At 52.3% G+C, this 15654-nt stretch overlaps 1 protein-coding gene across 1 annotated transcript; it reads left to right on the top strand.

Moving 5' to 3' along the window:
* Positions 1 to 14019: 14019 nt before the first annotated feature.
* On the top strand, positions 14020 to 14845 carry Triagg1_4255 (uncharacterized protein; the record flags this gene model as incomplete). The annotated part of the gene is made up of 2 exons (XM_062898638.1): positions 14020 to 14411; positions 14494 to 14845. The coding sequence occupies 2 exons, from the start codon at positions 14020 to 14022 to the stop codon at positions 14843 to 14845; spliced, it is 744 nt and encodes a 247-aa protein (XP_062756762.1).
* Between the last annotated feature and the right edge of the window lie 809 nt (positions 14846 to 15654).

Below are 15654 nucleotides of genomic sequence, written 5' to 3'. Positions count from 1 at the left end.
GGGGGAAGCACCTATGACGAGGTGAAGGGGCTCTTTTTTGAAGGTGGTGAGATTTTGCTGGTGGGCAGTGAAGAAGCGTCACTGCTTCGTTTACAGGCGGGTGATTTTTTAAAAGGAACGGCGGAGAAGAAGAAGAAAGGGAAAAGAGAAGAAAAAAACCCTCACGGAAGGCCTCTGCGTAGGAGATGAAGGATTGTGGGATTGTGGGAAGTAAGTGAGGTGAGGTGAGGCCAAGATGAAAAGGTGGACAGGAGCCGAGTTAAGTCCAGGCATGTACTGCTATTTACGAGTAGACGTCGATGCAGTGGGTGTAAGTGCAAGTGCAGTGAACAGTGGAGGAGGGTGTGGGTACAAGCGCATTGGCTGCAGGCGCGGGCAGCCGGCAAAGTACAGTACGGGTACGAGTTTGGTAGCGGTACTCGTACAACGGACCCCGGATTTATTTTGGGTGGCTGCTTGCGCTAGCGGTGGCTTCAGCGATGGAGTCTGAGAAGAGACCTGGACCGGGCCTGACTTGCTGGAGTCTCTGCACTGCACTGCACTGCACGGTCTCGCAAGCTTCGTTAGCATGAAAAAGGCAATCAAGGCACTTGGCACTAGACGGAGCCGGACCAGGCAAGGAACGCTGGCTGACATGCATCCCTAGCAGCCAATCCGTCCGTCCATGGGCCCGGCACAACTGAAGGCCGCTGGGGGAGGTACTTGTTGGGTTGGAAATGAGAAGGGGGGCGTGTGTGTGCGTGTGTGAGTGTGAGTGAGAGTGCGAGTGTGTTGCTGGTGTTTCCAGGAGAGGGAGAGCATTCAGTCATTCATTCACTTGAACACCACATTTAGTAGGTTTGATGGGAACAAAACATCAAGTACATTCAATACATGCTGAATCATGAACCCGCCCGGAAGACAGACGAGAGAGGGGGCCGCAAAAGGGCAAAAGGCGAACATGAACAAACGAACGACTTCAACATTGTAGTAATATTGATGTAAACGGCAAAGTTTCGCTTTCGGCGCTCCTTGTACCAGCTAGCCGGCGCAGGTGAATCCCAAAATCCATCCAATCCCAGACTTGGATCAGCATGATGCCCAAAAAAAAACGCCATAACCGCCGCCGCCGTGCTCTCCTCTCTTTTATTTTTATTTTGGTGGCTGCTGTCCGAACAGAAAAGAAACTTGTCGTGAACGAACCAACTTGTAATCCCAGCCCATCACGGAACCCAATCAGCGCATGGCAATTGGCTCCAGCCTGGCTGCACTGGCACGCTCACGCGGATGCTGGTACCTGCGCCGGGCGGTACCCACGCCGCGCAGGCATCACGCGGCGGGCGCAAGGTACCTCGGGGCCGTGGGTACATTTGGGTTTGGTCCAGCGGCGCTACGCAAGTGCCAAGGTGACGCCTTTTTTTTTTCTTTGCCTGGGTCTGAGTCTTGGTCTTTTTTGGGGGGAGTGAGAGAGTCCACTTTCAACTCGACCCCAAGCGCCAGATGTACGAGTACATGTACCTCTACTGTAAGAAGACGGAGCACAGCACAAGCATCCATAGCACGGTACGGTAACTCGTGTATTTCGACCATTTGCAGGGAGCGTCACCGAGGGCGAAAACAGTCGTGGGTTGGTTGGGCCTTTGCGAGGGGAGGGGCTTTTTCCCTTTCCCCATGTTCCTTTTTTTCTCGCATCTGGATGAATCTACTATATCTGTGCTTGGACGGTGCCGATATTTGACTTGTGTCAATCGTATACGAGTGGCGCTGCGGACACGACGCATGAGACAGGCGCCATTACGGGGGAGGATACGAGTCCAAGGTTCCAAGGCTGTTGGCCAGCCAGTGGACTGGACGGAGCAGGTACGGGTACGGCTGCATTACGAGTGCTTGTTGGAGGATCAATACCACTACGAGCAAATGTGCTCGTATGTACTACTAATGTACCCATCAACTTTGAGGCTCCCCCTGTGTGTTTAAACCACACCAAGTTTTCGCCCATCCATCCAATCCAATCCACCCAGTTGGTGCTTCAAACGGCGCCGGACGGATCCCTGTCGGTGCGTCGAGACATTAATCTGCTTGAGGATGGGATGCCCTCACTACTGCACTTGTGTGCGTGCATAGCAGGCACTGATGGATTAGTAGGTACAAAGTAACAAGTAAAAGTACATTACTGAGATGGCCCCAGACGTCGCATTGAACAACAGCGACCCAGTCACTCTACGATACTGTGCTGTAGCGTCTCAATAGCAGCGCCGTGGCTCGTCTGGATGAACTGCTTCCGCCCTCGAAAAGTCATTTGATGTCGGGTTCCAGGCTGGTTGAGTTGAAGCCCATCAAGTGTACTTTTCCACTACGCGTGCCGCCACTGAGGAGTCAAGGTAGGTAGCTCCGGCCCTATGTGTACCTTTTTGCGGGGTTCCTCTGCCCGACGGCCAAGGTACCTCGCACCAGCACGGTACTCGCACTCGTGCTCTACGCGACTGTGATGGCACTGGAGAGCTCTCGTGTGCGAGTACTGCGCTGTACCTGCTGAGCTGGGAGGTCACGCCGACGGTGGGCAGCACTCGAGTCCACGTCCCCTGCAGCAGGCCAGAACCAGAACCAGAACCAGAACCAGACCAGGGATCGTCCATTTCCAAGCACATTGGAAGGGAACCCGCACCCCTTTGACTCTTTCAACCCTTCCAGCGCTGGCCTCTAGCGGGCGAGGAGCCACATCCCTGCTGAGCCCAGCTGACACAGCGCCTGTGCTGGAACTGGAACCGCTACTGGAACCGCTACTGGAACTGGGACTGGGACTGGGACTGGAACCGGAACACCCGCCCTCAAGTCGTTGAAATCATCAATGTATGTCAATCAGTCACCCGGTCCCCCCTTCTAGTTGTTTGGTTCATGTTCCTTTTCGCCGCAAAAGGAGAACAAAGAGGGGCGATCCTCTTGATTTGATTTGGGGGCTTTTTTTCTTGTCTTCTCTTGTCCCCAACTTTTCTTCTTCTTTTCTTTTGGTAACCAAGCCTTTTCGCCCTGGATAATACTGTATGGATGTTCAGGTCCCCTCGAAATGCTTAATAGCGGCACCCCGGGCGACCCCCTGCAAAAGCCAGCCCACAGGCGCTTTCAACATCCATCACAGCGTGTGCTAAAACCGCAAAGTGCCCATGGGATGAGCAATCAATACGGGACGGACATGCTCTGGAGACTTGGATGGAGCTGGCAAGGCGGCTAGTGCCAAGTTGTTGCAGGCACGGCATGGGGGACAAAGAGGCGATACTCGGTGGACTGGATGGTTTGATTCGATTTGCGTCGCTCTGACCGAGGTCATTCATCCCCCCGAAAATAGGAGATGACGGCGTCTAAATGATGGAATTGCGTAACGTGAATCATAAAAGCAATCAATCCATAAGACAAAGACAAAGAAGCTTGAACGAGGGCGGCGTCGCCGGGGCTGAGGCTTTCAAACTTTTAATTTTTTATTTTTTTTTGCCTCAGAAAAAGCGGTATCAAATCTCATGTGTACTTTGTGCCAATCTACACGCAAAGTTCGACCTGCTGCTGCTGCTAGTCCCCCAAGGGATTTGGCTTTTCCGGGCCTACCTAAACTAACGCGCTTTAAAGGTGTCCATTTTACCGCCTTTTTTGATAGGACAGGCGCGAGAAAAAAAGAAGAAAAAAAGGCTGCAACACGGTCCTGGATCCCCGGGCTTGATCCATTTCGATACGGCACGCGCAAGGGCCCAGACAAAAGAGGAGGAGGGGGGAAACAAGGCCAAAAAATGCAAATGAAGAGAATAGTCGCGAAAAAAAAAAAGGGTCCATGTTGCTAAAACTCCGTTAGCGAGGCGTCAACTGCCTGCATTCGTCGAATATCCAGTACGACCACTTTGTTCACTTTACTGCGGGTGTTGTACAGCTACATGTATCCGTATCTACTTGCATGGCAGGCATTATACAAGTAGCAAAGCTGTGCAGTGATGGATGAATAACACATCAAGTGCACTCGTGGATAATACTGCCGTTGGCTAAAGCGAGGGAAACAAACACTAGCAAACAATCAACGACACTCGTACTTTGCAGCCTCCACTTGGAAATGGCCTCGCCAGCAACCGGGCTCAGGTCGTGTCGTGTTCCGCGCCTCCCATCCGATGCACCAAAAGAACCGGACGGATGACGGACGGCTGTGCTGTGCTGTGCAAGCAATTATCGTATCGTATCGTATCGTACGTTTTGCCATCCATACTGTACCTGCTCGGTCTTGTAATAAAATGATGCCCATCCTGATCTAGCTCCCTTCCGGGGCAACATCACGAAAAAGAAAAGAATAAAAAGCTTCGTGGGCCAACTTACAGCGTCTCCGCGGCCCGGCTTGGCTTGAATCACGAGGCTCTGACCGGCCACTGCTCCGTACAGGTTCTGGTCTAACTGTCCACCTACTCGTACACGCACAGGCATGGATGACTTTCTTTGCAATCGATCCCCCGATCCGCGTCAGCCAGCCCCTGCGTGGAGCGGATACAAAAGCATAGCGCCAGGGCTTGCGGGTTGCTGATGACATTGGAACCAAGAGGGTGCAAGTAGCTTGTGGCCTTGCATCGTGTGAGAGGGTACCTGTATCTTTTTGTTTTGTTTTGTTTTCCATTCCAAGACGTAAAAAACAACAACAAAAAAACACACGCATTGAATATTGAAAATCTACAACGCTGTTGTGCAAAGTATTTGCTGTACAACGGGCACGGCAGTAAAAATGGTACTTACCGCGTGGGACGGACTTGATGCTCACATCTCCAGTGTAAAGTGCTCGCATGCAACGACGACTAGACCCAGCACTTGTTCCGGAAAGGGACGGGCGATGCTACAAAGTTGCTGGGGGGGGGGCCGACGAGTCCAGTAGTAAATAGCGCTGAATGAGAGACACTGAACCAACAAAGAAAGACGGTTTGAATCAAACAGGCATCTTGTCTCTTTTCCCCCTCTCTACGAGTACACTGCACGAGGAGAAGACACGCCCCCCCTTCAATATCAGCCTACCGCACTCCTTGTATAAGGTTCTGTGCCTGCAACGTGTTGCAACGATGCATTAGTAAATGGATATTGAAGCCGGCCTCGACGTATCTTCATGCTATCCCCCCTATGTATGTTTATTACTTGTCTTCTTTTTCGCTCACTATTGCCGCTATATATGCTCTCGCGCAATACCTTAGAATGCTACAACACACCCCTTGAACTTGGGCCTCTGTACTCGTACAGCATTCCCCTTCTTTCCCCCACCCCCCTCACGCCCCCTGGGAGACCTTGTGAGAAAGAAAGGCGGGAAGAGCTGAAAAGGGCCGCGTACCGTGCATGTCATTGGATTTGATTGGAGGACGGGGGGAGGCCTACACACAGGCACTCGTAGACGGACAGCGTGCTGGCTTTGTACACATCGTTGCGTCTGGTGCATTTCGTTTCTTTGCCGGGCTTCAACGTCACTGATAACACGCTAAGCAAGGCGACAGACTCTCGTACATACATGAGGATTTGCAGTCGTCGAAACCCATGCACTCTGGCTTTTCCATGTTAGCCACAGTGAGCCCCTGCACAGCACAGCACTAGCCCGTCATCCAAACGTCTAATAATAGCCGCCATGGACGAAGAACCTTGAAGATACCATCTCTTGGCTTTTTGTCTTTCTTCTTTTTCCTTTCTTTTTTTCGAGGGCAAGGTACGTACAGTAGAACTCGGGTCTAGAGCTTTTTTTTTTTTTTTTTTTTGGCCTAGCCGCCGCAATACCAAGATGCCATCGTATCCGATTCGCAATGGTTGAATCTCTGGGGCCTTGGGGGATCCATCTGATCCATCCATATCAAAGTCGCCCGTTGGGTCCCCCTTCCTGCGCGACCTAGACCCAGCCGACGGGCATGCACCTGTCTGGATGCGACCAAAACCCATTGCGCCAAGGCACCGCAATGAGAGGACTATCAGTTTAAAGGCTTTTCCGTGTGTACTTGGACGAGAAAACAAGAGGCTCATCTCATCGTATGTACTAAATACCTAGTACTGAAGCCGGTCCATCACCGAGTACTCTTACAGTAAGAGCAAGAGTACATACGACGGTGATGGCATGTAAATCACTGCACCTGGCAGGCATGGTCTGGGCCCACCCCAATTGCGGCGCCGTGTGTAGCCAAAAGGAAGAGGAAAAGCCTGCTTTTTTTCTCTCTCTCTCTCGTTGTCTGATCCACCTGGAGATGATACACTCATTATCTCGTTCCCCATCGCAAACAGGGCCTGGGTTGATCAGCGAGAAGAGAGAAAGAAGAAAAAAAAACGCAGGAGAAGATGCAAATGGACTACGTCAAAGACCTTCGTTTTACACCCTTGACTCACACACACACACACACATTACATATACACACGCCCCTCGTTCCATGTAACTTAATATGGGGGAACGCGCGCCCATCATTTTCTCTCTCTTTAATGCGACAAAAGGCACGGTACATGTACATGTATGATGCTGGACGTAATGCATGGCGTCTTGCGTAAGACATTTTTGGGAGCCGCTGGGCTGCTGGGCTCCCCCCGTTGTAAAAGAAAAAAAAAAATAGAAAAAATATGAAAAATAAACCGTTTTATCTAGCGGCACAGCGAATCAGACTGCGCCCTTTGAGGAGCCTTTAGGGTGAAGAAGAGGGGGGGGGGGGGGGGGAAGGAGAAATAAGAGACAAGAAAAAAAGAGACATCGGCCCTTGTTCGTGTACACAGGGCTGGTACATGTAAAAAAAAAAAACTACTGGTATTGGATCGAACAAGGGGGGCCCTGAAGCAAGGCGAGGAAGAATCCCGCATTATGGGAAGAAGACGCGAAATGGCACTATTGCCTCGTTGTCCAAGCCAAGCAGGTCTGATACTCGTAGACGAGGAAGGCCAGTGGCGTGGCAATTTGCGGCGTCGTATGTGACAGTTGCTTTTCGTTCTTTGTAACAGAAACAGCACATTACGAGTACTGTAGCATCGACCGCCTCTTTTACGGCACGGAGTTCAGTATTCAGCAGACTTGCATGCAACTCAGATGCGCGAGCGTGGGGGCGGCCAGAAGCAGGGGAGATTGAAAAGGGTTAAGAGAAGGCGTCACATCTTATTGATTTTTTTTTTTTTTTATTTTTTTTTTTTTGCCTCTGCTTCGCTCATACGTGTTCGTACGGAGGCGTAATCCCCAACTGAATGATACGGTGGGCGAGGCGAGTTGCTGCAAGATGCAACGGTGGGAGAAGGTACTCGTACATGCATCATGTACGGGTTATCTGTATGCGTGTACTCGTATGTGTGAGTGTGTGTGAATTTGTTCGGAAAGCCGTCAGGTGGCTCTGTTGCCAGCATGGCTTTATTTCGCTTCACTTTTTGCGTCGACGTGTAATTCTTACCCCGTATACTCGCAGTAGATGTCACATCTACTAAGCTGGCGACAAGGGCATGTACAGGCCAGGTAAGGTAGACGCTGTAGACAAACCTGCATTTTGCATTCCGCAGTCTTGGACAGAAATCAAATGACATGGCATGCGCCAGCAGCCTCTTTCAGACAAGACGACAAAACTCCCCTTTGAAGTCCTAGCAGGGGTTCTTTATTGGCTGCCAGGCCCTGATCCAGGCAGGTTCCCGCAAATCGTCCCAACCGGCGACCGGGGGGATCCTCTAAACCATCAAAACGTGGTCTGGAACTGAATTGCCTCTTTTTCTTTGCTTTTACCCGCTCATGCTCAGTTTACTCCGTGGTTGTTACGGTAATGGGGCGGCAGGGCAGTTTCATTCCTTTGCAATGACGAAGCGTGATATACGTGTACTTGTGCTCATGCTTCTCCCTCTCTTCAAGGGTCTAAGCGTAATCTCGCTGGTTACCGAGAACTAGCCGTCTTCTGGCCAGATGTTGCCCGTTGCAAAAGAAAAGGGTAGCGTGTTTCGTGTGCAAATGAAAATGGAACACGGATGCCATGTCTCGGCCCGTTGGGGAGATGCAGAGCTGGATATGCCAGAAGCAATGTGGGAGGTTGCCTGCACTACGGGAGCACCTTGCTTTACCTTGCCGACGACGAATACCTAGCAGGGAACAAATCGTGCCAAGATGCTTTGAAGCGAGGAATGAATGCCAATCAATAATACCAGGGCGCCATGTCTCATGGTTCAACGCCGAGAGTGTTCCGTATCAAGCGCAGAAATAGCATCCAACAGCCACCAGGACTGTGTACAAAGTGGCTCTGCGCACGACGCCAAGGTGGACGAGGCCGTGCCCCGAAAAGGGTCATTGCTCGTCCCGGGCATGGGCATAGAGTAGCATCCAAGAGCTATACGGAGCACAAGGCGTCATGCTGCTGACCAGGTTTCCGGGCGCAGGTTGTAAACAGCAACGTCCGGCCATAGCTGAAGCTGATGGCGCCAGGATCTCCCAGGGTGGGAATGACTTCGCGTATAAGCCGCTTGCGAATTAAACACCGGTTTCATGGCTTGGGCCAAATCTTGACGCCGGCCTCCAAGACACCATGAGTGCAAGTGTACCATCAACGTTCCATCAGGACGTAATGGCTTGATCGCTAACAAAAGACAAAGAAGAAAACATATCATCGCCAAGTTTCCTGTTGTGAGTATCAAAACGCCGTTCGCTAAATGCCTTTTTTTTTTTTTTAGTCACCAAGCTACTATTCGATCAAGCAAGTTCTCCCTCAGACGCCCAATCACAGCCTAAAACGCACCGAGGAGGGGGGCGTGCGAGACGGCTGCTTGAACATGGCGACTCGCTGTGGGTGTGCGAGGTACATCGGAGGAGAGCAAAAAGGCAGAGACTCAACGTCAGCCATGTCGGCCGTGTTGTGGAATCGGGAGTACCAGTGCCCGCAAAAAAGAAAAAAGAAAAGAGCGTGAGCAGTGGCTGGCTGTTGAGTGATGCATGTACGTATGAGAATGGGCATTGATTGCCGTCGTGGTAGCGTATGATCCGAAGAGTAGATGCGGCTTGCTAAGGTGCGGTTACAGTGTGACGCCCAGCGCCCCCCAGCCTCAGCCGTCGTGTGCCTTTTTACACCCAGCTTATTAGCTTCAAGTCATCAGCCGTGAGTGCTAAAACCAGCCGGTCCACAGCCGACAAAAGCCCAAAAGAAAACCAAAGGCGGCCTGAACCCTTTCATGTTCGTCTCGTCAGGCGCAAGCGGATGGCCTAGGCGAGGGCGTATGATTCATCAAGGCTCGCCCTGTACGACGACTCGTGCTGGAAAGCCATGATTGTGAGGCTGGCGTCCTGGTCCCCTTGTCTGCTTATGAACAGGGAAAATGCTTGGCTCTGATGGAGTGGCTCCGATTGCGTGAATCGCTCGGTGGCGGCGTGCGTCAATGTCTCATACGGGCATCCACCAAAGAAAGGAAGCCAAAACAAATTTTGCGCAAGGACGAAATTCGGCAAAGGCAAGAGGGGGAAGAGGAAAAAGGAAGTTTTCGTGGCTCGGCGGCAGCCATCCAATTCCAGCCAGCCATTATTACCGAGAGATGGTTGTTCAGGTGGCCCCGAGCATCGAATCACAGGCACAAAGAGGGCCGGTCCACTAATGCTGCTCCATACCTCTCCGGTCTAGGTGCCTGGTCAGAGGAGGGAAAATCAACAAATAATGGGCAATAGCGTGTGCCGGCTTCTCACGACATACATCGAGAGCACAGCACTGTGTGGAGTACCGCAGCAGGTTGTTTGCATTGTTCTTGTTCGAGTCCGACGGTAACAGGCGTCCGCAGAGGCGAAAAGACGACGCTTCCGGTGCATTCACTCGTCCAAGACGGCGTCAGAAAGCGGAGTGGAGATGGCCAGGAGTTTCCTCTTCCTGTCCGAGCGAGGCCCTGCTGGTGCTGTTGGGTCTCCGTCTCGCACGAGCAGAGAGCGGCGCTAAAGATAGTTTTGTTTGCCTTTTGCCTTGGCGCAAGACGCGGAGGCCAATATTTGCCCAGGTAGCATTCGGATCAACTCATTCATTCAGTGCTCGTCCGTGATGATGGAATCCTTGCCCACTCGGAACATGCGACGCCAGCACTGGATGGATCCCGCTGATGGCTAGACTCAGCCGTCCGTGTTTAAAGAGGCTGCATGTCGTGTTGAATCCTGTGATGGTCGTCGAGAACCTTGGTCCGTAGCCGAGGGCCCTGGTGCTGGAGAGTACAGTACGAGTAGAGAAGTGGCGGGGGGGAGGGGATTAGCCGCGCATGGAAGTGCACTTCTTTGTCTTGGGTTCAAGGCTGAGCACTCGTATGTACTACTCGTAGCCTGTAGGTGAGCATCACAAGCTGCGTCTTTGTCTGTGCCGCACACGCACTCGTATGGCCTGGTGGCAGCAGCTTGTTTCAAAGCGACCCAACGGCCTGTTGCAACTGCTCAAGTTTCGGGCTCCTCGGCTGTGACCTCGGCGACACGCATGCTGCTTCGACTCTTGTTGTTCGCTTGTGATTTTGATGCCTAGCCCCCTTGTGCTCTAACCTTGACACCAGACGCTTGTTAGCACCTTGCATTCGGCGTTCCACAATCACGGGAAGCCTGAGTAATACAGACCTCAGGCTTGGTACTCGTAGATGGTGTAGCACTGCACCGAGACTCCATACCGATGGATGTACCTACTCCTACTCCTACTCGTCCTCTAGCCTGCTTGCTGCACTCCGTCGCCGTACGTCCGCACGCACATGAGTGAGTGGAATGCTCTGCACGATGGCCACCGGCCCACCTCGAAACTAGCAGGTGAGCGGCCGTGTGATTGGACGATCATTGTCGATTTTGCAGCCGGCCGGCCATGGCTAGTTCTAGTGTGAGAGCGTGAGAGAGGAGAGGAGAAGTCATATTGCTCGCCATCCGTCACATCTTATCAGTTGTAGGTACCTTAGTACCTAGGCGAGTGTTTGTTTGGTGTTTGTTTTGGAGGTACCTCGCCATGTCGCCATCGCACCGCCAGAAACCAAGTACACGCATAGCTCAGTTGACAGCCTGAACATCCAGGCATCCAGGCATAGATGCAGACAGACCGCCCAAAAGTGACAAGACGCAATACCTATCATACAAAATAATTCAACACATCCATACGCATCGTACCCGTACAAGTACAGTACAACCGGTAATCCCCAACCATGTCTCTCACGATATGATATCAATGCATATTCGTCATCACGATTCTCCTCATCCCAGCATCTGTCGCGCACAGGACCCAAAAGCGGGCCAGGGCTCCATCGTCAATCAGCCTCGATCCTTCTGGCGTCAAGCTAGGCGCTCGACGGAGCACCCATGGCCTCGTACGACGGCCAGCATTACAGTATCAACAAGGCGCTGGGCGATACGGAGTACAGGGGACGGGCTCGAGATATGCTGCCGATGCTGATAGTGGTCTAGGACATTGGCAAGAATGCCCGTGACAAGCCGTCTCCGGTCCAGCTGGTGATGATTTGTTCCGCATACCACTCACTCACTGCCTCTTGTGTTGCGCTTTACTGACTGTACTAATCCCGTCAAAACAGACATGAGTGCGATACTCGTGCCCTTGTTGCTCTCTCCCTCTCGCGCATTGGCCGTCAGTGTCAGGCGACAGTGTGACGCCCTTGTCCTCATCCCACCACCCGATCCAACATTAATCTACTTTTACGGAGTACTTGCCCGCACGCCTTCACAGCTTCAATGGGAAAAAGCCTTGTCGAACAAACCCGAACCCACCCGGTCCAGCAGCTGCTTTGTTAGCTGATCGCTGGCCTGTCCTAGGCGACGCCACGAAAACTGACTTGGGTGCCCCAAATGGTCGGCCGAAGCACACATTGTGTGGACGAGTCCCTACTCGTACTCATACCGTAGCGGGGGCCACGACGGTCCATGCACACCACACATCATCAGGTGCGGTCGAAGCGCTTGTGTGTATGTATGTACTTGCACCGGCTAGCACCAGCAAAGGTCATGGCATCACTAGACGCCTGGCTCTGCTTCCAGTCCAGGCATGACAAGGGCCATCGCTTTCTGTTTGGGCGCTGCCGTCACCTCCTGAGCCGCTTGCTGCCAACGAGGCACAGGAGTGTACTTGTACTTGGATACTTGTACACATTAGCCTCATGCTGCTTTCAGGGGGACCGCCATACTTGTAAGCCGCAAAAAGAAAAACTGCACAGATGCCACCGGAATCGAGTGTCATATGGGGGATGCACGCACGCCTTACAGGTGGTAGGTGGTATGTATGGTATGCCATGCTTGCCATACGGACGGAGTACCTCGTTGTTGCAAAGCGTGAGAGATAGGTGCTACGGTAAGGTAGTATGCAATACTACAAGTATGGGAATCATGGATGGGAATGCGGTCCCCTCTTTGGCAGCTCAACTTGACTGGTCCAGAAGCAGCCCCCCCTTTAGCTTGGGCATGGCGTCCCAAGTTGCTTTCCACCTCAGTTGCCTCGTTTTCATTCCCTTCTCATTTGCTCACATTCTTCGCGTTTCCCTCTCGCAGCCGGGGTTACATCAGCTGCGTGCGAAGCGGCAGCCAAATGGCAACGCCCGTTAGTCTGGGCCGAGCATCACTGCGCCCGGTCCGCAACGAGATTAGCCCTGTTTCTCATCATTTCAATTTCTGTATGCCGTGTCATGCCATGGCCCTTCCCTCGCCGTCGAATGGTGACGATGGTTGATCCCTTTCTGACCTCCTTAACCTGCCCACCCCTCCCTGAGACTGAGAAAAGGAAGAAATCCGCGGCTTGATCGGACGCAGCTGAGGCTCCCCGCCTTCGCCTTGGGCCGCGTCTTCTTACCTTGGCCCCCCGGCCACTTCACGTTCCGGTGGCACGGCGGAGGGCCGGATGACGGTTCCCTACTCGCTTTGGGCTTAGACGCCTTCATGACGGGCAAATCCAACAGGTTTAATCCAAGTGCCACCTTGGTTCCACAGACTGACCAAGTTCCGGGCTATGCATGTCCTTGCTGCACTAACATCAACCTCCTTTACCCGGGCGGTTCTCTCATCCTCAAACCCCATCAGCGCCATAGTTCAGCGGCTCTCAATGAATCCTGTGCTGTACAAGTTTCAGTCAAAGTCAACCCTCGTTCCGTCATGAGCCTAAAAGTGCCTGGCTCCCAGCCAAGGTCCACTGGCTGATAAATAAGCCAATCTTACCTACGCCTCAGCGTTGGGCCTCTTTTATATCTCGGCTATCGGGTTATACACCAGATTTGGCATATTGGCGTCTGGGTTTATTTACGCAGGCACAGCAAAGTAGCTCCTTGGAGGCACAGTCTCGTCAAAAGCACAGTCATTTACTGTCCTCAATGACAGCATGGGATCGCGATCCTCTGCTCTGGCTGCCTGATTGGTACAGCCTCCGTTTTGTTCGCTGCTGGATCCTCCCACGGCCTCGTTCAGGAAACTATTTGGATGGAGCAAACACGGCATAGCAAAGCCGGTTACAGGAGCGGGATTTCGCTGCAGGCCCCAGTGGGCGCCAAACCCCTCACCAGGCTCGGTGATCCTTTGATAGTCGCACCATGTCGGGTCCCTGATAACGACCACGACCAAAATAGTACGCTGCTATGCAAGATGAGCTTTCAGGACTCAAGACGTACCGGAGTAGAGACGAGATATGTATGGAGACTGCGAAACAAGCCATTCGTCAACACCAGCGATAGCATCGACCGTCCTCTTTTCCACCTATAGCCGTGTGATCCAACTTGGATGTAGGCCACGTAGCAGGCCTTGTTTGATTTTCATCATGGCGATGCAAAGGTCCAGCGGTTCGTCGGCTGCGTTCTTAGCAGCCTGCTCGGCTCTCGGAGACCGATGAGGGGAGAAAGGGCATTATAACGCCATCGACTATGCCGATGATCACGACAGTCCGATCTCCAAATGCTCTCTCCCCGCGCTCCATCTCGGAGACCGAAGATAGCTCAAGACGGTTATGACTCTTAAGATGAGGAGTCGTGGGCGATTCTTTTCGTTATCGCCAGCACATCTGAACATTGGGTGCTTCTTTTTGATAGTGCATCGTGAAGTTTCTAGATCTCTATTTGACCACCACGCTTTGATCAAACATGACCAAGACAACCACCGCAGCCCTCTATCCCAACGAAAAGGTAGCCGCCGAGGTGGGGGCGTACTCGGAGCGGAATTCAACTGCATTGCCAAAGAACCTCATTGAATATCATGACTCCATAGTGGAAAGCCGTTCGGACTCGGATTACATGGTATCGAGTTTGCAAGCACAGAGCCTTGCCTTTTTTGCCAGAGCCTTTGGTGCTAAGCGGATTCTTGAGATTGGCTCTTATGTTGGCTTCTCTGCACTCGTTTGGGCACATTCCGTCGGCCCAGATGGCAAAGTGACAGGTCTTGAATTCTCGGAAGAATATGCCAAGATTGCAAACGAGGCTTTTGAGAAGCAGGGTGTGAAGAATGTGGAAATCATCGTGGGAGATGCACTTCAAACGTAAATCAACCACTCATCTCCACCGTTTCTTTCAACCTTGTTAAGAGCTTTGTTCATGAGCAAGACTGACAAAGAGATGAAGGCTTTCGACTTTGAAACCCGAGGAGCCGTATGACTTGATATTCATTGATGCTCAGAAATCAGGCTATCCCGACTATCTCCGGGACATTCTGGCCGGCTCTCAGCCTGGTTCAACTACACGGCTCCTTCGCCCTGGAGGCATCATCATTGCAGACAACGTCCTCCGGCGTGCGCTGGTAGCTGATGGGAGTGAGGAGAATCCAAACTGGGGATTGCAGCGACACGTGAAACATGCCGAGGATGACCTTACGGCCCTCCGCAAGTTTAACACAGCGTTGGCAAATGATGAACGGCTGGAGGCGCTCCTCTTGCCAGTGTTTGACGGCGTCGGTTTTGCGAGACTTCTCGATTGATTGGAACTCGGGCTCTATGTACAACGTTCCGTGAGTAGGATGGAGCCGCCAATATAGGACCAAACTTGGACCCTGGTTGGCAAGGATCCCGTTGACTCTAGGTATCGTGTAGCTTCTGTTGTGGGAGAGGGCGCAGAATCAGCTACGAATATAGACAAAGTTGACCATGATATTATCTCTCAAAATGACATCGCGGCCGGCTCTCGCTCAACAAGCTCCTTTCGCTAAATACCGTGGGGTGATGGCAAGGCTTTCCTAAGCCTGTCCAAGGCGCCCTCCGACTGTAGACATGACGGATGGATGCTTCTAAGGAACCTTGCTGTTATTGCGTACGAGAGTGAGGTTATTCTTATGACCGACAGCCGTCATAACGCGGAGTTTTTGTGCTGATATTTCGTCGTGATAATAATACTCGGCACGAGTAATCGTGTAAGACCGATTTTTTCGATTCCTAACCCGCTTATTCCTGTCCGCTCTTTCTTCCTAGTGCGGCCCCCCGGTCAGAGCCAAGTACAAGTATTCCGGTGTGGCGGCGAACGAAGCAAGGATCTCTGCTTGAGCCTTTTGCGAATGGTGAATGGCGAGATGTCATTGATATGGGGACACTTTGCTGACCTGCCCTGCTATCTTGTGAGTGGGCTGTTTGGGGACCTTATTGGTGCTACGGTAGGCGAGCGGATCGAGGCAAAAAGCTGCGGTTAATAAGAAACGACTCACTTTGCATGGCTTTGTCTTTGGGGGGGGCGTGGAACGGGGTTTGGAATCTGTTCCGGTTTGGTGATGTACGGGGATTATGCCTTTGGCTGGCA

This window comes from Trichoderma aggressivum, assembly GCF_033847375.1.
Source record: "Trichoderma aggressivum f. europaeum strain CBS 100526 chromosome Unknown scaffold_013, whole genome shotgun sequence".
NCBI lineage: Eukaryota > Fungi > Ascomycota > Sordariomycetes > Hypocreales > Hypocreaceae > Trichoderma > Trichoderma aggressivum.
This window is presented reverse-complemented; position numbering and strand designations above follow the sequence as displayed.